Genomic DNA, 26,325 nt, shown 5'->3' on the forward strand with positions numbered 1-26,325 from the left:
ACCAGATAGATTGGATTCTTTAAGTTGGATGGAAGAGAAGATGGGTTGAAACTAACGGATCCTAGAAAAATTTACCTACCCGAAGTACACTTGAACAATTTGTACTTAAATCTGATTCGGTTTGATATAAATGAAGCTGAAAAACTGGACTCAACAAAGTTGGAATATTGCTGAAAGTATACTTAGACAAATGACACAATGAACAACTAGTGATATGACAAAACTAATTACTAAAGACTCGACTCAAGAACTGGACATTTAGAAACTAAATTCTGGACTTTAAAAACAAATTTATATAGCTGGAACTATTGTAAAATGAGTGGAAACTAACGACTCAAGAAACTAAAAAAAATACTACTTAAGAATGATTGCAAAAGAGTTACGCGACAATTGATCATGTTGCAGCAATTAGGAAATAAGTAACCAGTGAGAATTCTTGATTAATCTAGAATTATACCCCTTTTCCCAATATAACAAGGATTTAACAAGCTGTAGTCACGAATTTTAAAGGAAAATTTAGACAGTTTGTTCGAATTGTACTGGTTAGTCAAATTCGAATGGAATTTGGAAAGGATTGGTGGCTGCTGTTTGTTTTTCTTGATGGTCCAAGCATTCAAGACCCTTTAAATAGAAACAAGGTTCAATTCTAGGAGTTTTCAAGAATTAGATTTCATGGATATGTTGTTTTTTTTTTCCCTAATCAATAGCCAAAAACTTGTACAATGAACACTAGATGGTTGGAATTTTTTGGTGCAGCTTTGTATCGCACAAGGTTCCCAAAACCTAGAAAACTTCAAGATTCTTTCAAAAATTCTAGAAGATATTTTCCAGAATTCAAGAAACACAAAATTTGAAAATTAATCCCCCCTAAACAGTCCAAGATTTTCTCGAATTTGAACATGACAGTTTTTGGGGTTGACAAATCTTCAAGAATCTCGACTAAAGACTTCAAGAACTTCAAGATTGTTGCTTTAGACAATCAAGAACTTCAAGAAATCAAGTTTTGATTTCAGATTGCAATAATTTGTATAAAGTCAGTTCGCTATTTTTCCTTTTGCAACTTACACAATCAAGAACACAAGAAGACAGTCTAGGATTTGTCCAAGAACTAGCTAATGACTCAAATCCTAGATACGAACAATTTTTTTCACTCAAACTTCACCTAATTCACAAAAACAATAATAACACAAGAAGTTGGAACAAGAAAATGAAGATAAACAAGAGGAATTAAATTTGGACAGCAACCAACAAAGATGAAACCCTAACGACTCCACGTGACAAACCCTAGGACTTGTTTTTTTTTTTACTGGATTAATCGAATAAAAACAAGACTCAAACACAAACTATGAATCAAGAATAAGACTCAAAAGCTGGAATTAAAAGGGATATAACCTGAATACCATCAACCTTGCTCTGATGCCAACTGATATGATCTCTATTGCATACGAATCTCATAATCAACAGGCTCGAATTATAATGGTGATATTCCAGTTTGGCAGTGAAAAACCTACGACCCAATCTAACCCCCAAAGTGCGAATTTCTTGATATTATCTCAACCTACAACCTAACAAGTTAGTGAACCAAAATTTGGTTGAATAGTGCCACAATCAAGTGTGTTTCTTGGTTGATAAGCCAAGAATTGAACACTCAAGAGAATCTCTAAAGTATTCAAAAGGAGCTCACAAAAAATGAAGAGAGAAACTCTTAATTTGTTGGAAATTTCGTCTATCCTTTTGGAAAAAACGTTTTTGCCTCTAGTTATAGAGTTTACAAAAGACTTAACAAACTCCAACTAGGAAATTAATTGACTATTTCGGCCCTTAAGACTTTCCTAAATTGACTGACCCTAACAACCTAAAAAATGAGTAGAAAAATCACAAAAAATAACTCAAAACAGCAACTAAATAATTTAGCTATTTAAACAACTCAAAGGTAGTCGTATGCAACCAATTCAATTACCAAAACAATGATAAAACAAGTGACTCTAAAGACTAGCTTGCTGAATCACTTGAAGCACTGTGACAATTGAACGTTCTTCTTGATTAAGATCTTCAACCACTTTAGAACCTTCAATCGCCTCACGAACAACGTGAACAAATGTGTTGAGTTGATCTTTGAGTTTGTTGGCGCACGCTTTAGTAATTAGTCCAATTGGAACAAGAACTTGATCATTATTCGAACCAAGCAACACTTGAGCACCTACATCTCCCATCGTGCTATCATCCTATCCATGCGGTTGAAATTCAAACCCCCCTTAACTATAACTCATTCTCATATAAGGATATTAGGAATGTCCAACTAGATCATGGAGAAACAAAAACTCACAACTAGATTAAAGGAATATACTATTACACATCATTTGGGTATAATTACAATACAAAGGATTTAAGGATTTGAATCCTAAAATCAGCAGTCAAGACTGCTTTCTATGCTTTGTCTGGTAGTCAAACATATATAATACAAGATTGGTGACTTGCTTTTGGATTTTGGTATTACTTTGTTGCCAAATGCTTGGGATGTTGTTAAACCATTGTTAATTGTTTAAGCCTAGTTAGACTAGACTTGAATTGGGCCTTCATTCATCCCCTAAAGCAAGTTTCTAGTTGGCTATGTGGTCTTTTCGTCTCTAGTTGCTAAGGGGTTAGGAACAAAACAATTGTGCTATTGTTTCAACTTTCACGTATTTGATAGCTCTTACTTTTCATTTTTTTAATCGAACTATTTGTTTATGTTCAACAACATTATTATTTGCATGTAGTACAAGTAGTACAAATTTTTGGTGGTTTATTCCGCTAACATACGCATCATTATTCTTGGCTACTAATACAAATTTAAAAGTTAAAAATATTTACGAATTACCTTAAAATTGTGAATTATCATACTAATATGATAAATACTAATTTGAGTAAATGGTAAAAATGATCTCTAAACCATGTAAAATGGCATGGTTTGGTCATTGAAATTGCCTTCTCTGTAAAAACGAGTCTTCTAGATCATAGGTTCTCAAGGCCAAAAATATCTTAAAATTCAGGCCATGTTTGGTTGATTAGTAGAGAATAAGCTAAAAAATCAAATTTAAGGAGTTAAGTGATCATTTTAACCAAAAAAAAAAAAGAGAAAAGAGTTCAATAATTAGACCATTCCATTGTTTAACATTCTTGCCATTTTCTCGACTTGCACCCAGTATTATGCTAGGAATAATACATAATCTTTCTTAAATGTTAAATATTATCAATAAACAAGTAAATTGCACCAATATTATAATCATGTAATATTTGTGGAGTTCAGAGCAACTTTAAATATATTATATGTTTAAATGATAGAAATAAATATGAACACTCCTAAAAATCAAAATGTGGACCGTCTTTTAATTTATATTATTAACCTCTGGTATAAATAAAATCTTTCACATTTGTATTTAGAGGTAGTCCACCAATTTACCTCTGTCTTCTTTCACTACTTTCACTAGAGAAAGTAAACACAAGAAAAGAGTTGAAAAGTATATACAATTTTTTTTTTTTAAGAAAAGGCCATAACCCTACTGCAACTCAAAAACCCTCTTTTGAACTAACTTTTTCTACATATAATTCTTCTTCCCCAAGTTTCAATCCTCCCTTTTTTCTCATCTGCAAGGTAAACCCTTGTATTTATAGCCATGTATCTATATATCTCTTATATGTTATATTTATTATACGTCGAAAATAAGGAATAAACTTTACTGAGAATTAGGGCTGTAGGAGCTGTCAAATCGTCAATCTCAATCTCAATCTCATAAAGTTGGGTTTTTTTTTTTTTTTTTCCTTTGTTTTTGTTCTTTACAGTTCATTTTGTTAAGTGAATGGCCGGAGGCGGTGCTAATGCTACGAGGTGGAATCCCACCGGTGCCGCCGGCGTCCGTATTGTGGTCGCCGGTGACGCTAAGACTGGCAAGTCGAGCTTAATTCTGACGGCCGCCGCTGATGCTTTTCCGCCTAGTGTTCTTTCTGTTCTCCCGCCGACTAGGCTTCCCGATGATATGTTTCCCGATCGTGTCCCCGTCACCGTCGTCGATACATCCTCAAGGTCGTAACTCTACTGTTTCATACGCGTTCAGTTACGTGTATGTAGTAGGTTTTATGTTCCTAAACTGTTAAGTAGGGTTTTAAGTACATTTTATTGCAATTTGTTTTTATTTCTGTTACCTTCTGCTTTTCATTTATGTATGTGTTCATCAATTTTTTTTTATTTTGATTATTGATTAGGTTTAGTTGTGAGAATAGTGGTATGTACGAAGTTTAGTGCAATGTGTCTATTAGACGGAGAGCACAGAGTTCTGTATTAGGCCAAGGCTCGAGATATATATAACCTAAGTAGTATTGCTTGAGATTTTTATGCCAATGGTGATCGAAGACCTGTTAAAGTTGGTGTCTTGATTTGATTTCTAAGTCAACTTGTGTTTTTTTGTTGTCCAATCAGTTTGGTATTTGTTGAGCAACGGTAGGTGTAAAGAATGGCAATGCACAAAGATGTGCTGATTAATTAAAAAGATTGCTTTTACATATCTATTTGGATAAAAATTTCTTGATGTATGTGGATATTTCTTCATTATGTTTCTTGTGTTCTTATTGGAATACTTGTTTATTATTTTGTTAAAATTTGATATTTTGGATCTGATTTTATGTTATTCCTTTTCATCTCATGCAGCACTGAAAACAGAGGTAAACTTGTTGAAGAATTGAGGAGAGCTGATGCTGTTATACTAACTTATGCTTGCGATAGACCTGAAACTTTGGATAGATTGAGTACCTTCTGGCTTCCTGAGCTTCGCCGTATAGAGGTTTGTGCATGAGATGCATATTCACAAAATTGCCCGAAGGTGTTTTTTTTTTTTATAAATTGAATATAAATAGGAAAATTGATAAGGTAAAATTGCTTTTGAAACAAATACCGGGCAACTGTCTCTTAATTGTCAGGATCAATCTTCACGTGCTCGCTAGTTTTCACCTTTCTGATTCTGAATGTTTATTGTTATGAGTAGGTGAGGGTTCCTGTTATTGTGGTTGGCTGCATGCTAGATAAGCGCGATGATGACTATCCAGTCAGTCTGGAGCAGGTTATGTCGCCTATAATGCAACAGTTTCGGGAGATTGAAACTTGTATAGAATGTTCCGCATTAAAGTTTATTCAGGTAAAGCTCATTGGCATATGCATGCTTTTAGCATCCCATACAGGATTGTACTGTTGTTGCATTTTGACGCTTGGCATCCTGTATGATTTTGGAGGCTTACGGTATACCTATAATTTAAGTTCATGAAGAGAAATTGTAAGAAGCTTAATATTTCAGTCATAAAATCATGAGTTTATTCAATAGGTTGTGCTGTGGAATATTTGGATCCATCTAATTGTTAAAGGTGGGAACTGAATATGGCTTGTTCAAGCTGCAAGGGCAGCTGTTATTCTCTAGGCCCTAAATACCCAGGAACACAAAAATTATATGAATCAGAACCATATTTCAGATTTGAAGAAAAGGGGTTAAAAAAAAAAGCCCCCAGGGGGGGGGACTGTGCTGGAAATAACACATTTTTGTTAGAAGAGTCACTGAACATTTTGATACAGGATTATTTTAAATGATTCTTCAAATATCACAAAGAGGAGAGTATAGGCTTGTAATTCATATTTGCATGTTTGCAGGTTCCTGAGGTGTTTTACTATGCACAAAAAGCTGTCCTTCACCCAACAGCACCATTGTTTGATCAAGAAGCACAAACTCTTAAACCCCGTTGTGTGAGGGCTTTGAAAAGGATATTCATTCTGTGTGATCAGGACAGGGATGGTGCCCTTAGTGATGAAGAGCTGAATGATTTTCAGGTCATGATTATTATCTTTTGCGAGTTTTAATTAACAGTGATTCTGTATGCCTTCAAGCATGTTAATATGGATCCACAAACTTTATTAAAGCTTGTGCTTTGGGTTCTTAAGAAACTGTCAGTGCTTGCCTGTAGGTCAAGTGCTTCAATGCTCCTCTACAACCTGCTGAAATAGTTGGTGTTAAGAAGGTTGTGCAAGAGAAATTGGCTGAAGGCGTGAGTGAACGTGGTCTTACATTGACTGGATTTCTATTCCTGCATGCTCTTTTTATAGAGAAGGGGCGTTTGGAGACAACATGGACTGTTCTAAGAAAATTTGGTTATAATAATGAAATCAGGCTCAGTGATGATAGGCTTCCTCCTCCAATCAAAAAACATCCTGACCAGGTACACTTTCCTTCAGTCAAATTTGATTATTCTGGCCACTTGTAATTCTTTTCTTTGCATGCATATTTCCTTTTGCTCATTTACTACATGTTAATTTTTTTTCATGAATGGTATATTAATTATTTATGTACTAACAACAGAATCCAGATACAAATGATTTCCACCCGATAGATTTACCTTCTGCAGTGTCAAAATTTGGTTTTTGTGTTTCTGATCTTTGATTTGACATCTATGCTTGTATTCTTCACAGCAGTGCTTGTATACACAGACGCATATGACACCTTTTATGTACTATCTTGGTTATTTTTTGCCATTGTTTCCTATTAAATTACTGATGGTTACTCTTTTATTTCTGTAGAGTGTGGAGCTGACAAATGAAGCTGTGGATTTTCTGAGGACAATTTTCTTCACATATGACATCGATGGTGTATGTTCAAGCTATCTCTTCTTCACTTCTGCAGCTATTTTACATGCATATTTTGCATCTGATAGTTTGTAATGATCACATGTTGAGTCATGTTAAGTCATCAAATTGAAGAAGTTCAGGTTTGCAATGATTCTGAGATTGTCCTTTGCATCACTGCAATCTATACAATTCACAGATTATGTAATTTCAATTTTAATGTCATAGCTGATGCTTGTTGTAGCCCTGCTATGTGGACTTGTATTCCAACTGCCAGTGTACATGTTCATTATGTCATTTGTGTTGCATGAAATGGTTATAAACTGCAAGACAAAACATGTACATTTATAGGTAGTGCGTTACAAGACTGCTCTGCTGAGCTACAGGGTTTCTATAGGGGTTTGTGCAAACTAGCTTTTGCAGACAGGTTAACTAGCCAGCTGATGGACCTTTTTTTTCTCTTTGGATATTTAACAAGCTGTAATAGGGCAAGCAATTCATTCACGGAGCCTCTGGTTCGTGCTTGGTATGATGTTTTGGTTGCATGAGCTAAATGGTTTTGATTTTGTATTTTGGTCTCTGAATGCTGCTGATACTTATTCTTATGATTTTTTGGTAGATAAGCTGATGTTTCTGCCACACGCGCGCACATATATATGTATATTAAGGAGCTCATGTGTATAATATGATTTTTGTGCATACATGTATGCATGCATGCATGCATTTATCTCTTTTATTTTATTTTATTTTATTTTATTAAGTGTATACATCTTCTATGTGCTTTTACGCCAACCATTTTGTTTTACTTTGTGAACAGCATGCATATCCAATGTAGATATCAGCGTCTAGATTTTTTATTGTCTTGATTTGTAAAGATGTTCAGTCATAGTTGAGAATTTGGTTCGACTAATATTTTGTGATTGAACTTGATGGTTATCCATTCTGAATAACAGTTGCGAATATTGTTTCTGATTTCCATCAGGATGGATCTCTCAGAGCCCCTGAAGTTGAAGATTTGTTCTCAACTGCACCAGAAAAGTAATTTGATTTTGTTCAATATTTCAACTTCGCTGGTGCTTTAACTAAAACCTACTTTTTTTGCCTTGGAGTCCAAGCATGCTTTCATTCAGCTTTAACTATGACATCCTTCGCTTCTGTGGAAGTTACATGATATCAATCACAGTGGTTAATGAATTTGGCATCAACTAGTATATGGGTTAATCTCTGAAATGTTATACAAACAAAATATTTTTTTTTTAACGAAAATATCTGTGCCAGTGCTACACAATTTAGAAGATATATTCTCATTAGCATAATTTGTGCGGTAACCCGTCAATTTTCTTCCTTCTGCTGTATGTCCAATCCTCGCCTAAGTTTCATCCAACACCCTGGCTAATGGCCTGATGCCAAATGTGACAACCCCTATAACAACCCCCCATTTTTGGGTATCTAACACATTACCTTGTTTTGAGCCATTAGGATTTAAATTGCATATGAAACACTCTTTATATCAATTTATTTGATTTTCCTTGCATCTTTCTTAAACATCTGTTGATTTTCTGAAAACATGTGATTTCTCTTATTTGCAATATCAATCTTTTGAACAGCAGAACATGATTTTATATTTTTAGGTTAATAAGTTCATGTTCATTTATCATCTAATTTTTCCCTTTATATTCAGTCCATGGAATGAAGCACCCTATAGAGATGCTGGTGAAAAAAATGCCCTTGGTGGGCTTACAATTGATGGCTTTTTGTCCAAGGTCAGTACTCCATTCCCTCATTTCTTATATTACACTCTGATAGACACTTTTGTCACGAGAATCTGTGTTACTTCAAAAATTTGTGCCATTTTATGTTTTAACAATATTTTACATGCAGAGCATTAGGAAGCATTGTATTGGTGATTTTAATAGGTTAAAGGCTAGTCCACTAATGCATGGGATTGCATTTGCAACCACACATGACAAGATTTCAATTTTGAGTTGAGAGTATGAGAGTTGGTTAGAGGATTTCAAGCCTATACAAGACATGTTTTCTTGACCACTTCATTTAATAGCTGAGACCAATTTATTTTCATTAGCAGCCTAGAGGACTCCACACCTTCTTTGCATGGAGTCAAGCAGACACCAAATTCGTAACGAATGGTGTTTGGAATGCAACTATGCCCTGATCTTTGCCTGCCATGGTGTGATATTGAAATATGACCTTTTTACTAAAGATGTTGCTGTTAGTTTGGAACTATAACTTTAGCATTCTAAATATGAGATTGCAATATCTTTGTCGATTGTTGATCTTTTTATCTTTAACTAATTGCTTGCAGTATGATCTAAGAACTTAACTATTAGTTTATTAAAATCTGACTTCTGAACAAAAAGTTCCTTGTAATTAATGGTATACTTCAGCAGGTAAAAGAGGAATAATTGAATCTTGTTATTGCATACTTGTTTGGTTTGCTTTTTTCTTAGTTTTCATTCTACACTATTGTTACATTTGGTGGAGCGGGCTTTCATCTAGAACTGGTCATTTATATCCCCAGAAGGGTCAACTGGTTGAGTTGGCATTGTCACATTTATTCTTTTCAATTTTGACAGTTCATCCTGGTTAGATTTATGTTAGTTTTTTGCCTTGCAACTATGGAAACTCTTAGGTAGCAGTATTGAAAATTTAGGATGACAACTTTTGTCATTAATATTGTATAAAATATGTCACCATTGAAGTACACATCTTATAGTTTCATCAAGTAACTCATGTTCCAAATCTTTTATTATGGGTTGGAATGCAGTGGGCTCTTATGGCACTTTTGGATCCAATTCGCTGTGTTGAGTATCTCATATATATTGGATATGCTGGTGATGCTTCAACTGCCATCCGTGTTACTCGGAGAAGACGTTTAGATCGCAAAAAGCAACACTCAGACAGAAATGTGTATCAGTGTTTTGTTTTTGGGCCCAAAGAGGCTGGAAAGTCTGCATTATTGAATTCCTTCATTGGAAGGTTCTTTTTTTAGTTTCTCTATAGATGAGCTTGATTTGCTCAATTTCATTAGTTAAGCTTATTTATTTGCAAATGTTTACTTGTTAACATGTAAATGCTATTTATATGCAGGCCTTTTCCTGGAGAATATGTTCCGACTACCAATGATAACAACTATGCTGTGCATATTGTTGATCAACCTGGGGTAAGTTTGGTTCCATAAACTTGGCAGTTTGCTAACTTGCGATCATTATAACCAGGAAAAGAACATCACAAAGGATCTTCTGAGGACATGCATCTCTCTCTGTGTGCTGCTGAACATTATCAAAGCATGTGATAGAATCTAAGAGATGAACGTTTACCAATGTGGATCATGAATGATGTTGACATATAGTTGGGAATTTCACCTTTTAATATATAATCTCCCAAAAGAAAAGGGGGAGAAAATTAAAAAGAGGGTGAAATCTTGAAGAAGTTTGCAGGTTGATCATCCGGTAACTGACTAATTAAATGTCAAAATACTTTGGAATTTGGTCTGATATCAAATCATTCTGCATTTTTTTTGGAAATAAAGCAAGTTAACAAATGAAACACCTAAGAAATGATTGTATATGTGCCATAAAGCATATCGTACTCGTATGGTTAGAAGGGTACAAGGTAGTGCTAATTTAGAAGAGTTAGCGACTGGAACTTCTCTATTTCATAAATTATTTGCCTCTCAACCCTCTTACATATGTTATAACGGTACAGATATTTCTTGCTAAAGGAAAGAATGAATGCTTGGATATTTTCTCTAAGGAACTTAAGAATTACTTGAGCAAAGAATGTTATGTTGGGTTGTAGAGCAGGTTCAAAAAGCCTTGTAATTTGTTCAGGCTTCAACTATGATGCTTGTGAATTGAAGCATGATTGAACCTTGGATGAACTTTTCTGCGAAGTGTTAAGGAGTGGGGAAAGCAGCTAGTACTTAAGTAACCTTCTTTTTTTCCTTTGTGTGGTTTGTCTGTTGTATGTGTTTGGTTTTGCCACTTTCCACTGGGGGAATGATAAATTGTATGTATACATTCTGGCAGGGAATAAGAAAAACTCTTGTTTTACGTGAGATTCCAGAGGATGGTGTGCACAATCTGCTATCTAGCAAGGATGCTTTGGCAGCATGTGATGTTGCAGTATTTGTCCATGACAGGTAGCTGGAAAACGTTGTAGTCTGGTTTAGGGATACCATTTTCTTTGTTTTGATGCCAAATTAGTTGTTCTACCCGATGTTTTTCCTCTATTAGGTTTTCTGTATGAGATATAATGTTGAATAAATGCATTAAGGTTTGGGTATCAATTTGGTGACATAAATGCTTAATTTGTGTACCTAAGGTGTCTTAACATCTGCTTAACGTTCTTTGTTTGAAGACTACTGCTTAATTTGGTGACATGGACCCCATTCCTATATGTCATGTCAATCCTCAAGGTTAACAAGTTATTCGTTTGAACACACGACGGAAATTCTTTGGAAATACCCTTAATTTCTGTATGCAGACAATGTATACTAGTACGATTTTGAAGAACTTTTCTAGGTATATGTGTGTATGACTGTTAGATAGTCTGATGTCATGAGAAAGTACAATTTGTCATGGTGCACATCATTGACATTTGATTTTAATTGAATGGGTGCTCTTTTGCAGTACTCGTGAATCTTCATGGAAGAGGGCAACTGAATTGCTGCTTGATGTAGCTAGTCATGGGGAAGCCACTGGCTATGAGGTTCCTTGCCTTATTGTTGCTGCTAAAGATGATCTTGAATCATTTGTGACTGAAATACAAAATTCAACGAGGGTATAAGACCTTTATACTCGTACTATTTCTTGAGGTTCTTTTTTATTCATTGCAAATATAAAGTATGATGATAGCTAGTTAAGGTATTGATATGGATGTGGCATTTAGTGAGCGTAGCAGGATTTGCCATCAATTCATACTTTGTAGTAGTGGTGTATGCATAAATCAGTACAATCTTTAGGATTGGTGATATCTGTGTAGTGCTTGACAGGGCTATTCTTATTGAATGTTTGTAATATTCATGTAGTGTTTCTTTTTAGCTATTATCGAGGCAGTCCTGTCTGATCTTGAAGACTTGGGCCTATATGCTGTATTTGGGGCCAGAAGATGTTTCATCTTTGGGGGGCAAGATTGTAGAATCCCAGCAGTCTGTCCTACAGTGGATATGTAGGGATCATTTAAGTGGTTTATGGGATGTTGTGTTCTGGGGTATCCTAACAATTTTACTTTAAGTGTCCAAAAACTTTTGAAGCTAGTAAATCTCTGTGGGCATGATTTTTGGTGGCATTTTGTTGTGCACAATTAAGATTTCAGGTGTTTTTTTCCCCAAAAGTGTGTACCAAAATGGACTTTTTTTCCTCCCCCATTTCTTTTCCTAACTTCCTAATTGAGATGATTGGTCAAACTTAATTAATGCTGGGTTGAATAAATCTCCAAAATTTTCCCCAATTTTTGGTTGATTTTTTTCTTTTTTAAACCCACGAAAGTTCAGTTTAGCATTAATTTTTAACTGGTGCTGGTGATTTTTGCGTAGGCCAAAATATTAGTGATGAAACATCTTTTTTGTTGAGATCAATGATTTTCTCTGTCCTTCAGCTGCTTTTGAGATTAGTATGGCTAGATTTCTCCTTTTTATTGTCATTTTTTGTCTGAGCTTGAGTTCTTGCTTGTTACTTTTTCAGGTTAGCCAGGACTTGGGGATTGAGGCTCCTATACCAATCAGCACAAAGCTAGGAGATTTGAGTAATATATTCCTTAGGATTGTAAATGCAGCAGAACACCCCCATTTGAGTATCCCTGAGACTGAAGCAGGAAAAAGCCGCAAACATTATCATCGGTTAATCAGTCGCTCTTTAATGTTTGTATCAGGTATCTGGATAAATCTGAAGAACTTGTTTTGTCATCTATCTTATAACTTTGATCTTTTGGAGACTCTTTTAATCAGAACTTTTGGTATCTCAGAATTGACTCTATATGCTTGGCCTGCTTAAGATTTTATTGTTATCTCCATTCGTTGAGTTTGACAAGAAGTTCTTTGTCAGAAGAATGTGCTTCTACCTTGATTTCAAACATGTACAGAATTAAAATAAAGTAGCTTATCAACACCATGCATGAGTTTTCAGGGTCTGATCTAGCTAATCTAGGCTATCTGTCAAATAATGGCCCAAAGGAGAATTGGCATACTACATGCTTGGCTGAGATTTTCAGTTTTTGTCCTGCACATAGGAGTGTCCAACTACTAAGGCTAGTTGTTTCGTTTGCCCCTGCAATTCATTCTTTATATAGTCTTATTACCATTAAAAACAGATTTGATGGAATTAATTTCGGTTAAGACAATGTTAATTCTCGAGTTTTAGACTATACAGAAAGACGCTCTATTCCACAATTGTTTATGTTTACAGTATGTACTCCTATAGTAGATGTATATACAAATACAGACCTTTCTCTGTCGTTCTCTTTGTCTTGACTATATTTGATTTGATGACACTTGTAGAGTCAACATCTTTCATGCAGTAGATTGTTCTCAAAATTTTAAGCGTATAATAGTCCAAAAGAAAGTTTATAAATCTGTGAGTAAAACATTTAAGGGCATTACTAAAAGAGACCATCAAAACTCCAACCCTTCTGCCTGAATTGTAAAGTTAGGTCATTTTTCTTGAAAGAGAGGTCTTAGTAGTTTTAGCCTCAGTCATGTGATGACAATCTTTTTTTTGAGGGATGTGATGATACTCTTAAGAGAAATGGGGACATGGTTTGAAGCCCTCTGACTCATTGCCTGTTTTGACTTGGCCAGTTAACGTTTTTGTCCAGGCTAGGCTTGAACTTGCCAAGAAATGCAATTAGATTATTCATGTTCTTTCTTTCAACAATACTAATTGCTAGTTTTCATTTATAGTCGGAGCTGCAGTTGCTGTTGTTGGCCTGGCTGCTTACCGTGTTTATGCTGCTAGAAGGAATTCATCCAGTTAAATTGGTGAAGGGCACTTGTTTCTTTTCTCGTAATGTTTAATTCCGAAAGAAAAAAAAGGCGTTCTGGTTCAAATCTAGCATTTAGATGGAAGCTCGTGTGTTTCGTCTGAAGTAGTTTCTGGAGAATTTGGATGATTAGTTCTCCATGTTGATGCTTCAGTGTTTGGCTGTTCTGAAGCAGGTTTTTTACGTTTGGCCTACTATTGTAATGACTACTCGCTAGGTATAGGTTTCCCAAGTGGAAAAATGGCGGTGGAGGCAGCATGGTGGATGTGTAACTAGAGATGTGATTTATAAGACTAAAATTTTGCAAAATTTTGGTTGATTTATACTTTCAAAACAGTTAGCGATATCTTTTTATTCAAATGAGTTGCGTTCCATACTCTATATGTTCCTTGTGATCTAGGCATTGCCTCTCTCACTTTTGAGAGTTTTCTGAGTTTTCCCTACTTCGCTGGAAATGAAGGTGGCCATGCTCAATAATAAACATGGGAAACTCTTCTGAATTGGTGTAGTAATGCGTAGCTGTGTGATTGATTTGTGTAGATAAGGTGGGAACAGCTGTATATCAGACTCATGATGGTGAGTAATTGAATAGATAGGGGAAAGTGGATGAGAATTTTCTTTACGCCAAGTTTATTTGATAGTTGCTTTGGATCAAACCAAGGGAAGTGGATCTTTCTATCGCTTGATTGGCAAGATTCACTGTGCCCTTTTAATTTCTTGTTGATTGGTGTACCCCCGTTAATTAATGTACAGCAAATTGAATTGGTCCCTAAGAATTTTAGCTCCCTGGAATTGAATTTCTGGATGGTACAAAATTCACATACATGGAAAAAGCCTGGATGCCAAAGTTGTTTGTTGGAAGGTGGTGCCTCCTCCTGGATAAAAGCTATAATTGAAAACTATTGAAATTTTGAAGTTGAAAAACCACTAAATTTTCATCCTCTTCTGGTAATCGGTTTCAACTTATTCTTTTTATCGTTTGGTTTATTTTAATTTAAAAAAAAAAAAAAAGGATCTAAGGTGCGAAATGGAGAAATCATAGACACCTCCATGTTCTGTCGATTTGCTTCTTGAGTTTATCTGGTGGGTCTCTCTATCAATATATTGTTAGCTTCTCCTGGGATGCATCCGAATGAAATCAGATGTCGTCTGGGAATTCCACGGTAATCTGTGCAACCGTTGACCGTCAGATTCCAGCATTTCTGGTGCGATTATTGGTGCAGTCGCACTCGCCCAAGAGAATTGTTGTTTAGACTTAAGACGCACTCAAGTTCTTTATCAGATCGTAACAAATTGAATTTTCTAGGAAAAGGGCGTTAAAAAAACAAAAAAAAGGAAAGAAAAGGAAACAAGCTGTTCAGTAGTCTGTGGTTAGTGCAAGAGGCCCTGAAACATAATAGTTTCTGCTTCAGAAGTTCAATTGGAAGCAGGCCAACTAGAGCTTACATTTTAACCATGATTTTCTCAATTACATTGAACATCTCCAATTTCTCAATATGTTTGAAAGGAGTTTGAAGTCATAACCTTCAGTTTCTCCTCCTCAATTCACTCGGATATGTTTGAGAAGAGCATTATTTAGGTGGCTCTGCAAGTACATCCTGCTGCTTTGGGTGCAAAGCCAGAGCCGTCTTTGCTGTTAGAACCTTTTCCCAGTCCACACAGTCGAAAAGGCCTTTCGATTCTGTATTGCTCCCTTGAAGCCTCATCCTCTAGTCGAAAGGAGTAATCATCAAATGTCTCGACACTCACGTGCAGCCTGAAATCGATGGCAACCAACAGCTTCGTCTCCAACCTGTTCATTTCTGTTGTGCTTATTCCTCCTACTTTTGCATAATATGCATTGTTGTAACACCTGCAACAGTCATTTTGACATGACACAATCACTGAAACATTCTATTTGAGGGGAAAATGTTAAATAGTGGTGAGATATTCGGATTGAACATTGTGAATGCGTACTTACTCGTCCTCGACGAATTTGGCAGCCAGCATGAAGCAGGTGATCAGAAGCCGGTGAGCATTGAGGGATGTCAAGTAACCATTTGTCTGACGGAGGAATCTCTCCATATAGATGTATGCAACAACAAAGCAAGAGGGGCTGCAGTTGGCATACTTGAATATGCGCTCAATATACTGCCTAATGCTCAATGCAGGTGCTCTTAAACCATGGAAAATTGTAATGACATCTTTCACATTTGTTGCTTTCAGTAGCTTTTCATTCTTGAGGATGGATTTTTCCAGTGTTGAAGCAAGAATTGCCAGAATTCTTGGAGGCTCTAAAGTTCCGTTGTCATATTCCTCCCCTCCTCCTACACTTGAGCAAACTTTTGGATCAAAAGATCTGCCGTTGTGTGCCTGTGCTCCCATCTAGCCAATGCTGCAATTGTATTAGCCGGGCATCAGAACCCTGATTTTATTTTGAAACTTAATCAAGCAGGAACAAGATTTTCAAAAAAAGCAGGGAGACAAGAGTCAATTCTGTTGTGCATTTTCACGTCTGATATCAGGTCAAATCATGTTATGCCAGCGCGTGAATTTTGACAAGGAATATTCATTATTACTTGCAGCGCTTTCCATGCATGCCTTTAGTTAGTCAAAGCTTTGACAAATTCAGGCTCCAGATTCCTTGTACAGTGCTGGGATATCTGAGTCTAGATAGAAGGAATTGCCATGATGATGCCATGGCAACAGTTTGAAGCTGGACGGTAAAGGAATCATGGAAAATCATGGTTGTACCTTTGGTTCAGCAAAGTTACTGCAAAGTAGCAGGCTAGGAGTAATATCACTGTCACCAGCAATAAGATTTCCTACCAAAAGTAGTCCTTTTTGTCAGGAAATGTGCATACTACTAGGATTTGTCAGCATATGCATTTCGGAGTAATCTCTGATTCCTGTTTTTCAATGATTAATTCGGCAACAGGTTGCAAAGGCACCTGTTGAAGTGGTCTTGTATCTCATGATTTCTTGAGTATGTATACAACCTCTCTTTGTAACAATATAGGTAGAACAAGCTAGTAATACATCGGGATTTTTATAGGGAAAAAAAGGAAGTATGATCAAGGTCAATCTGTAACACCATACAGTTTCAGTAGAAGCAAAGTCACTAGTCATAATCAAAGCTTAGAACAACTAAGAAAGAGAAATTCTTACAGAGATTCAGGAAACATCCTTCAAAGTGAGGAAGATACTTTTAACTTGAACTACCCGCTACTCTAAACAAAAGAAGGAGGATACTTAAAAAAAAAAAAACATCATGTTAAATCCAAATCTCTGGGACTATATCGACAAAGGAAACACAAAATTTCAAGCCTGTCATCGATACAAATCCAAGCTTGACCACTACGGTGTTCGACTCAATGTAGCCCAATTCACACTCATACTTACATATTATGCTAATCTTGCTTAAGCAATTGGTGGAACAATTCGAATTAACATGGACAGATAATCAACAGCCATTATTAGAGAAGCAGGATTAACAGGCTCCTGGCAACAGCCATGAATATTCATAATTACAAGTAGGCTTCTTAAAGACTCACTACATATCTACAAGAATCAATCTTGCAAGTTCAGAAAATAAGAACAGAACAAAGTATGAGAAACAGAAGCAGAAGCATAGTATATAAATCAGAGAAAGGCTTAAACAGCTGTACCAAGAAGTATGACGATCTTCTCCTTGGGTTTTTTTTTTTTTTGGAAGCAGACGATCTTCTCCTTGCTAAAGCTTAAGAAACAATTGGAATGTAGCTAAAGACCTGCAAAATAGAGTAAAGAAGAGAAGTTCAGGTGATCATTCTCTCCTGTTTCTTACTTCAAACACCTCACAGCTTTTTCTTAAGCAAAGAGAGCAAAAGAATAGTACAAATATATTATTATTCTCATAGAATCACCAAAAAGTTTGCAGATATAAGGCGCCAACTAGCTAGTAGCTACCCCCCACCCTAGCCTAAAATCTAGGGGGCATCATGGACTAAGAAACGACTTCTAATGCTTACCGCTTGTGTTCTTTCAAAAACAATTAGAGCCACTTTAGCTAAATGAGCCTTTAGTGCTATTCTTAAAAGGGGTGGGAATTTAAAATATGCAATCAGATTTATTGAAACATAGCTATGACCACTAGTCAAAGAGAATGATAAGGTCGGGCTTGAAAAGGTTAAAGATGTTACTGTATTGGTAGATTTGATATCCAAATTGTTGGCCATTAACTTTATTATTTGTATGCCCCTTAACTTTTGCTGTGAATTGAGAAATATTCTAGTTTGCTACGTGAGGGGAATGTCGGTCTATATCTACTGATATTATTGATGCTTGATGCTTGATGCTTCTCTCCGGCCCTCTCTCTTTCCCTTTGTCTCCAGCCCCCAGGAACAAAAAGTACAAATGCCTTTGTCATGGGAGAGCTATACCATTTCTTTACCTTTCAGCAGGGAGAATATACATAAATTCTTGGTGATGAGATGAGTCACCAAGATGCTTAACTTGTGCTTCGAGGGAGGGCACGACTAAAAGTCTTCTTTTACCATCAATCAATTGCTGCTGAACGATTTTCAGCAAAGTTATGATAAAAGGGGTTGGATCATTAAAATTTGTGGATAACAAGGGTTCAGTAGCTCGGACTTGTAAGCTTTGTATTGACATTTTAAATGAGTAGGATGCCTTTCCTGAAATAAAATTTTAGGCCTCCATAGATTCCCCCTGATTGGAAGAAGGTTTCCATCAATTTCAAATGAAAATGAAGCCAATGTAGACGAAGAAAAAGCAGAAGAGAGAATGACACACACAGTCATATTCTCCATGTGATGGAATCTGGAAAAGATATCATATCATCTCACGGGTAGAAGGCAGTAGAATTGAGAACATTATGTAGACTTAAAAAAGATTTTGTATTAGTTGTCTCAATCATCATCTGCCCAAAAGTTTCTATATGAATTAAAGTTACATATATTATATATATACATACACACACGTGTATGTGTGTATATATATATATGTATACACACACATACACACATATGCATATACATACACAACACACACACATATGTGTGTATATATATATATATATATATGTATATATGCATACATATACATATATGTGTGTTTGTATGTGTATTACTAAGGGAGTTTTTAGTGTAGACCCCTTGAATAGCTTTTAAACCCTCCATTTCTTTTTCTTTTTTTAAATTATTTTTTTAACACATGAAGTCCAATTAAAAACTTTGAAAGAGCGAGTTATGACTAATTTTATCACTATCTTAAATTCAAAATTTCAAACTCTCCCACTATTTTACTATTAGATGAATTAATTGGGGATTGCCATTTATACTATCATTACTACCTTTTGTTTAGATCCATTCTAATTAAATATGTTCTTTATTAGTTTAGTCCCTAAAGCAGAATCTTCCAAACGTGGCATATCATAAATAGGAAAGAGTGCCTATGATTTTGCAATATGAATTTCAATTTTTCTCAACCTTACCAAAGTAGAATATGCTCGTGTTTGAGATTGGTTACTTTTTTAGTCTTTTATTAATCTTAACAAAAATAAGTTTGGCCATTTAATTACTATAAAACAAAACTAAGAAAAAAATCTTTAGAATTGGTTAAATTTACTATAAATAACTATGCACAATTCAATGTATAGAAGACCAAATCAAGGAAATTATAAATAAGTAATGATTAATGAACTAAATTAAAGAAACCATTTATAGTTTGAATTTAGTTTTTTTACTTCTTTAATGATTCATTTGTCAAGTCAGATTCTGATGGATAAATAAAGAGAAGACATTATCATTCTTACTAAAAGTAATAAAGGAAATAATAATAATAATAATAATTTATAGTTCAATTTTAAAATCCTAACTAAAGGTTAAATTATATAGAAAACAAAAAAGAAATAATATTCATTGGTTGTGGATTAAAAAAAATCAAGATTTTTATTAATTATCCGCATGTATTTAGACACCTTTTGAAATTAATTATACTTTTTAAAAACAACTAACAGTTGAAACTACTCTCAACAAGTACCCGTTAACCAAATCGAATAAATAATGGTACCATTAATAAAGCCTAAATTTTGAAATCACTAAGTCAAAAATAAAATTCTACTAGCCCTTCAACATGAAATTTCTTATTTAAAATCTTTATTTTTGGTGAAAAAAAGTGAAAACACCATTAGTCATACCAAAAATAAAAACAAATAATATAGTTTAAGGAAAGGTATAAAATATTTGATCCTAAACTAGATCTACTTAATTTGTATATATCCACCCAAATTTGTCCATAATAGGCTTGAAGAAAAGCCTTCGACCCAATAACTAAAAATACCTTAGAGTTTTATTAATTATTTTGTATATCCTTGTTCTATTATTCATATGTAAATATGTAATACTGTCATGTTATTTTTATATTCTAAATATTTTTTTAGTTTTTGTGATTGTTAAGGGTTTTATAAGATATTATCAGATTTTTAATTACATTTCTAAAGGCCTATACGTGCAATCATTGTGATCAATTTTTCAGGTTTTTGTATTTTTATATAATGAGAGATAAAGTTAAGTATTTTTTTAAAAATGCAAACCAAATTGCAAGTTATGGGATTTTTCTCTTTTGCTTCAAAATATACATCTTTAATTTTGAAGTTGAGTATGGATTCAATTATAAACCATCATTTGAAAAATTGACACTATTCAATTCAAATTTATTTAAAAATAACTAAAATTGATGCTTTTATTTTTAAAATACAAAGTTAAGTATATTTAGAAAGTATAAAACCAAAAGAACCATTCAAATTAAATTATTTATTATTTTAAATGAGTTAGTTCTATTTTATTTTTTATATTATGATTTTTGATATATTGGACATGAATATCTTTTCCTGGTTATATGAATAAGTTTATAATTACTCTACCATATAACACATTACAAATTAAATTATTTTATTCAAATTGTGATTGGACATCGACTAACAATAGGTGAGCAAATTCAACTTATTTAGAATATTAAAATTAAAACAGTCCATTTTTTGATCATAAAGTGATTTTTCTTTCCTTTTTTTCCTTCCTCTTTTTTGAATATGCAGCCTATTGTTGGAGTATACACTCATTTGAATCCTTTTATCTTTAATTTGTTAATTAAATAATAAGTTTTGCTACAAAAAATAGTAAGTTTTGGATAAAAAAAAAGATAAATTTTGGTAAAAAAAAAAGTGGTAATTTTTGCTAAAAAAATAGTAAAATTTGTTGTTTAAAGAGTAAGTTTTATAGATTATGTAACTTACTTGATTTGTACAAAAGAAACTTACCATTAGTAGTACTAAATTTAGTATCACAATTGTTTTTAGTGAAACTTGCAATAGCATGTTGAAATTTACATGTGGCATCACATCAACCACTCATTTGTGATTAATGATGACTTCATATTTAACAATATAACGACTTAACTTAAAGCTTGGCAAAAACAATCAACCAAACATTAATAATTAACCGAAAAACACCTTTAAAGCAGTAAAACAGAAGATATTGATAGTTCAAAAGTGCTTTAGTTTTCTTTCTAATTTATTTTTCCTTTACCTTTTGCTTTTCCCCATTTTTTTAACTTAACTCCTGTTTCTATGTGAATGTGCCGTTCTCACGGCTAAGACCAAAACCACGAGTAGCATCCAACATCAATGGCTGCTGCCTCTTCAAAATCCGTACAGAAATATTTGAAAGAATTTGCCTAAAATCATTGCATCCCTAATCAGTATCAAGACCTAACCTAAGAAACTCAAGAATCAAATGTTATCCAATGTTATCCAGCGGCGTTCCAATTAATTGATATCTAGATATTGGTCATCTGACTTTTGAATCTTTTAGAAGAAATAAAAGAAGGGTTTTTCTGAAGGGTGCTCTCAGGGCACTCGTTAACACACCTAATATTAATCTAACCTATCATACATATACATATACTAACAATTATTATCCTTCTTTGCATTTCTATATTTTCCCTATTTAATTTTGCATACTTTCCATTGTATTTTTATACTTTTCCTAATTAATCTTATATTTTCAAAAATATAACGTCTGAAATATATTTTAACGAGTGTCTTATGAGTACAAAGAATGTGCATGAAATTAAAAAGAAAACTATCTTTAAAGAGTAAATGGCCAAAATGATCATTAAACTAAAAAAACTGCACGGTCTGGTCACTTTTTTCTTTTTTTTTTGGCCAAAAGATCAATTCCTTAAAATGGACTTTTTTATTGTCCAGTTTTTTTTTTGCCAAAAGATCAACTCCTTTAAATGGGTATTTTGGGTCAGATCGTCCAATTTATCTAGTAAATCAACTAGAAAGAAGCACATTTGACTTGTTATTATAGATTTTCAAGGACAAAAATGTCCTAAATTACTGGTCATTTATGATTGATTTAACATAGAATGACCCAAAAGATCAACTCCTTAAAATGGGTTTTTTGGGTCATATCGTCCAATTTATCTAGTAAATCAACTAGAAAGAAGCACATTTGACTTGTTATTATAGATTTTCAAGGACAAAAATGTCCTAAATTACTGGTCATTTATGATTGATTTAGCATAGAATGACCCAAAAGGCTCATTTTAAAGAATTCGATGACCTTTTTGACCCAAAAAAAAAAATCAGTGACCAAACCATGCCATTTTAGATAATTTAGTGACCATTTTCACCTTTTACTTATTTTTAAATAGATAATTAAAAACAAAACAAAATGAAGAGCTCTATTGCAACCGTAGAATTTTGCACCCACAGCAATTCATTTTCAATTATGTAAAGGTGCTTGTTCTAAGCTGTGCAATAAAATTTTCATTTTTCCATGTCGAAGAAGTTGAATTAAGACGTGAAGGCTTCTTGTGTTGTACCACACCAGCAAGCAAGATTGCGTCTTGTTCATGAAGTAGAGATTAGTAACCATCCTTCCACTCAACATATACAACCTTGCATTATTTATGCATACCAACCCAATCATTAACTAGTTGAAGAGAATGCATTATCTTCTGACTGATCAATAAACAAACAATGGAACCACAAGCATTAGAGACGTGTGAATCTTTCAAACAAATGTACAACTACAAATTATCAATAGAACGTGCAGTCATGCAATGTCTTCTTTGCTCCTAAACCAATATATACAATACATCTATCTTCCTTATATTTGGACACAACAAATCAAACGTGACAAGCTGCCGAAAAATGGGTTCTAAGCCCTCAAAGAGAAAACCCTTCACAACTCTTTCCCTCACCTTTCTTTCTCTAACTCTCTTGCTCATCATTTTCCGTAGTTTTCGCTGGAAGATTGAAGTTCCAAGAAAAAACATCAACTCTGTTTCTGTTAGATATCCAGAATGGTATCGAATAATAGCCCAAGAGCTAGCACAAAAAAGGATAAGAGTTGGTTTAGTTAACGTAAACAATGAGACAAGTGAAGACATTGGATCAGCATTTATGCAAGGAGAAGCTGAGATTGTGAAGGTAAATTTTGATCGGGCTGCTGATCATATTCAATGGGGTCACTTATTTCCTGAGTGGATAGATGAGGATAATCCTGAAGAACAGAAATGCCCGGAAATTCCTATGCCACGGTACAATGATTATGGGGAGTTTGATGTAATCGTGGCTAGTATTCCATGCCCTATTGGAGCAGAAAAGGGCATGGGGATTAGGGATGTATTTAGGTTGCAAGTGAATTTAGTGGTTGCTAATTTATTGGTAAGAAGTAGCTTTGAGTACCATGAGTATGAAATGAAGTTCGTTGTGTTCTTAGGATCTTGTAGTCCAATGTGGGAAATTTTTCGATGTGATGACTTGTTTTGGGATGACGGGGCTTGGTCGATTTATAGGCCGGACTTGAGAAGGCTCAAACAGAAGGTGCTCATGCCGGTTGGAACGTGCCAGCTTGCTCGTCCATTCGCAGAATCAGGTAAGTTTCTTTGCTTAGTTTAGGAATTTTGTATTAAGTTTTGATCTAAATGACCAAAATTGTTTCAGGGAATGCATAGGGTGAAACAGGTGCAAATATTAAATAAATCCATTTAATGCCAATTTCTTTCATTTTCCCGAGTTATTTTGTGCTATCCTTTGGGAATATGGTGCTCACATTAAAAACGCATGCATGATTGTTGATTCTATTAAATTTTTTTTTTCTTTCTTAGCATCAATAGTGATTCTATTTACCCTGTTGGTCGAACTTGTGACCTCTTGATTATAGATGAAACGTCTTATCAACTATTTAAAATTTTTCTTACCAAAAATATAAACATATTTAGTTCTGATTGAGAAATGGTTTCTACATTCACCAATTCAGGCGACAATTGCTATTATGTCATCTATTTGTGTTTTCTGTCTACTACATGATAGAGAAAATTCAATAATCCTGATTGAAATGTTCGTTCGCTATAATTACGTTAAAAAAAAGGAGATTAAAGTTCAATAGGGTATACAATAAAAATTATTTACATGAAAAAGAATATCTGTAGGTCAAGAAGGGTGGCGAAGATATGCACTTAACGATGCATTGTGCCAGCCAAGAGAAGCCTATGTAACTATTCTCCACTCTTCAGAAGCCTATGTTTGTGGTGCAATAGCTTTAGCTCAAAGCATCATCCAATCCAACTCAACCAAAGACCTCGTATTACTAGCTGATGATTCCATCTCAAAAAAATCCCTGCAAGGACTGAAGGCTGCTGGTTGGAAAATCAAGCGAATAACAAGAATTCGAAGTCCTCATGCCGCGAAAGGTGCCTATAACGAGTGGAATTACAGCAAGCTCAGAATATGGCATCTTATTGAATATGATAAGATCATTTTTATAGACTCTGATTTCATAGTTCTCAGGAACTTAGATGAATTCTTTGTTTATCCACAACTATCAGCTGTTGGGAACAATGGGCACATTTTCAACTCTGGCCTAATGTTAGTGGAGCCATCAAAATGTGCATTTCAAGTAGTAATGGGCAAAAGATTCACAATGGCTTCATATAATGGTGGTGATCAAGGGTTCCTTAATGAAGTATTTACATGGTGGCATCGATGGCCTGGAAGGGTTAATTTTCTCAAGTTTTTCGGGAATACCTATGATTTGATCAGACCTAAGATTCCCATGAATTTGTATACCATTCATTATCTAGGAGTGAAGCCATGGATGTGCTATAAAGACTATGATTGTAATTGGGATGTGGTAGGGTTTCATAAGTTTGCTAGTGACTTGGCTCATGAGAAATGGTGGCAAGTTTATGATGCAATGCCTAAGAAGCTCAGACCATATTGTGAGCTTAGTCCAAGAATGGATGCAAGAATAAAAAAGTGGAGAGGTAAAGCTAGGAATGCAAGTTTGCCTGATAGACATTGGGAAATTAGGGTGAAAGATCCAAGAATGCACGCCTAAATATCTGCACATGTATAATTTGTAAGATTTCGCCAATTTGGGATTTCATGCCTCTTGTTCTACATGGAATTCCATTTGCTGAAATCTGAAATCTGAATCTATTAATTTATTGAATTATTAAGTATTAAAACTAATATATTTAGGTGTATATAATATTCAGTGATAAGTGAATAGTTTATTATTTATTTTTGAAAGCAAGTTTTGTCTAGAAAATTCAGTACCACTTAATTAATTCAAATGTTCAATTTTTGATTATCAAACATGTCTGAACATGTTAAGATCTGAATTTATTAAATTTAAATACTGAATTGGGTTTTCAAATAGGGTTTTAATTAGTGATGGTAGACCATTAGGAGGCAATTTCGTCATCCCACAATGTGCTGTGAAAATTTCCTTTTTTGAACCATAGAAACATGTTCATGATGTTCAATTTTCAGGCCATTATCCGTATCTTTCACTCTATGTATAGGTAAAGACACAATGAGTCTTAATTTTTTAAATTAAATTTGTTGCCAGAAAGTCTAATTAGTTGAAATACAATGCAAATGATTCTTTTTTTTTTTTTTTTTTTGAGAATAAATGATTCTTTGTTATGGTATGAGCATATAAAGTGGTTTAATTTGTCAAATAAGTAGTAAATGCATATATATTTATATTTAATTTTTAAATAAACTAATTGCAATTCAACTGCTTGTTGTCGCGTGTCCAGTAAAGTGTGTTGGATCATTAACCCAGCCCATCTCTTGACGTGGAGTACTTGTGCTGGGACTTGACAGGAGCCAACTATGCAGTTTACTGGGCCTAATCCATTTTATCTGTCCAAATTGGGATTATGTTGTTGGGCTATTTCATCGGTTAATGTGCAATCCTTCTGACCAAATACGAAAAGCAGTCTAACAAGTAAGGGTTGTCAGGGAAAAAACCTAATACGGGGAGTTTGGGGGGTCTTTATCTCTTAGTAGCGGGGCACCCTGTAGGGTTCAGTTCCCACATCGCTTGGGGGGGTTTGGGGGGTTTAGTAGTTAAGTGCTGCGGAGCACTTCAAAAGTTGCCGGCTTTTGAAGTGTCTTCGCAGAGTTCATTTATCGAAACACTCATACAAAAAACTGTGAGTTATTGTCAGGGAAGTAAGAGTTTTCACTTTTGGCCCAAAACTGTTACTGTCCACTGCTGCCTGCCAATGTCCTTTCCTCAGTTTGCCCATTAAAATTTATTAAATTCTTAGGATGTTATGCCTAAAAATTGTAATATTGAATTTAAGATAAATGACTAAATTACATATGGAACTTGATATTT

At 34.5% G+C, this 26,325-nt stretch overlaps 3 protein-coding genes across 6 annotated transcripts; 2 read left to right on the top strand and 1 right to left on the bottom strand.

Annotated features, from left to right (window-relative positions):
- The first annotated feature begins 3,464 nt into the window (after positions 1-3,464).
- On the top strand, positions 3,465-13,996 carry LOC113727612 (mitochondrial Rho GTPase 1). Its single transcript, XM_027251869.2, has 15 exons — positions 3,465-3,634; positions 3,823-4,063; positions 4,685-4,817; positions 5,019-5,168; positions 5,672-5,848; positions 5,983-6,234; positions 6,593-6,661; positions 7,620-7,675; positions 8,319-8,400; positions 9,423-9,634; positions 9,746-9,818; positions 10,687-10,799; positions 11,290-11,440; positions 12,343-12,529; positions 13,557-13,996. Exons 2-15 carry the CDS (start codon positions 3,840-3,842, stop codon positions 13,628-13,630), a joined length of 1,953 nt encoding a protein of 650 aa, XP_027107670.1. The 5' UTR covers positions 3,465-3,634; positions 3,823-3,839; the 3' UTR covers positions 13,631-13,996.
- A 975-nt stretch (positions 13,997-14,971) lies between these two features.
- On the bottom strand, positions 14,972-17,691 carry LOC113727613 (cyclin-P3-1). 4 transcript variants are annotated; one of them, XM_027251871.2, is made up of 4 exons: positions 17,626-17,691; positions 17,284-17,385; positions 15,597-16,010; positions 14,972-15,488 (listed from the first exon to the last, which is right to left on the bottom strand). In XM_027251871.2, the coding sequence occupies exons 3-4, from the start codon at positions 15,998-16,000 to the stop codon at positions 15,212-15,214; spliced, it is 681 nt and encodes a 226-aa protein (XP_027107672.1). In that variant the 5' UTR covers positions 16,001-16,010; positions 17,284-17,385; positions 17,626-17,691; the 3' UTR covers positions 14,972-15,211. The 4 variants fall into 4 exon arrangements, with proteins under 4 accessions (XP_027107672.1, XP_027107673.1, XP_071932375.1 ...); XM_027251872.2 differs by lacking the exon at positions 17,626-17,691 and adding an exon at positions 17,521-17,539; XM_072076274.1 differs by lacking the exon at positions 17,626-17,691 and having other exon boundaries at positions 17,284-17,498.
- A 5,147-nt stretch (positions 17,692-22,838) lies between these two features.
- LOC113724598 (putative UDP-glucuronate:xylan alpha-glucuronosyltransferase 4) lies at positions 22,839-25,029 on the top strand. The gene is made up of 2 exons (XM_027247484.1): positions 22,839-23,565; positions 24,122-25,029. The coding sequence occupies exons 1-2, from the start codon at positions 22,839-22,841 to the stop codon at positions 25,027-25,029; spliced, it is 1,635 nt and encodes a 544-aa protein (XP_027103285.1).
- The last annotated feature ends 1,296 nt before the right edge of the window (positions 25,030-26,325 follow it).

The sequence above is a fragment of the Coffea arabica genome, chromosome 2c (genome assembly GCF_036785885.1).
Source record: "Coffea arabica cultivar ET-39 chromosome 2c, Coffea Arabica ET-39 HiFi, whole genome shotgun sequence".
Classification (NCBI taxonomy): domain Eukaryota; kingdom Viridiplantae; phylum Streptophyta; class Magnoliopsida; order Gentianales; family Rubiaceae; genus Coffea; species Coffea arabica.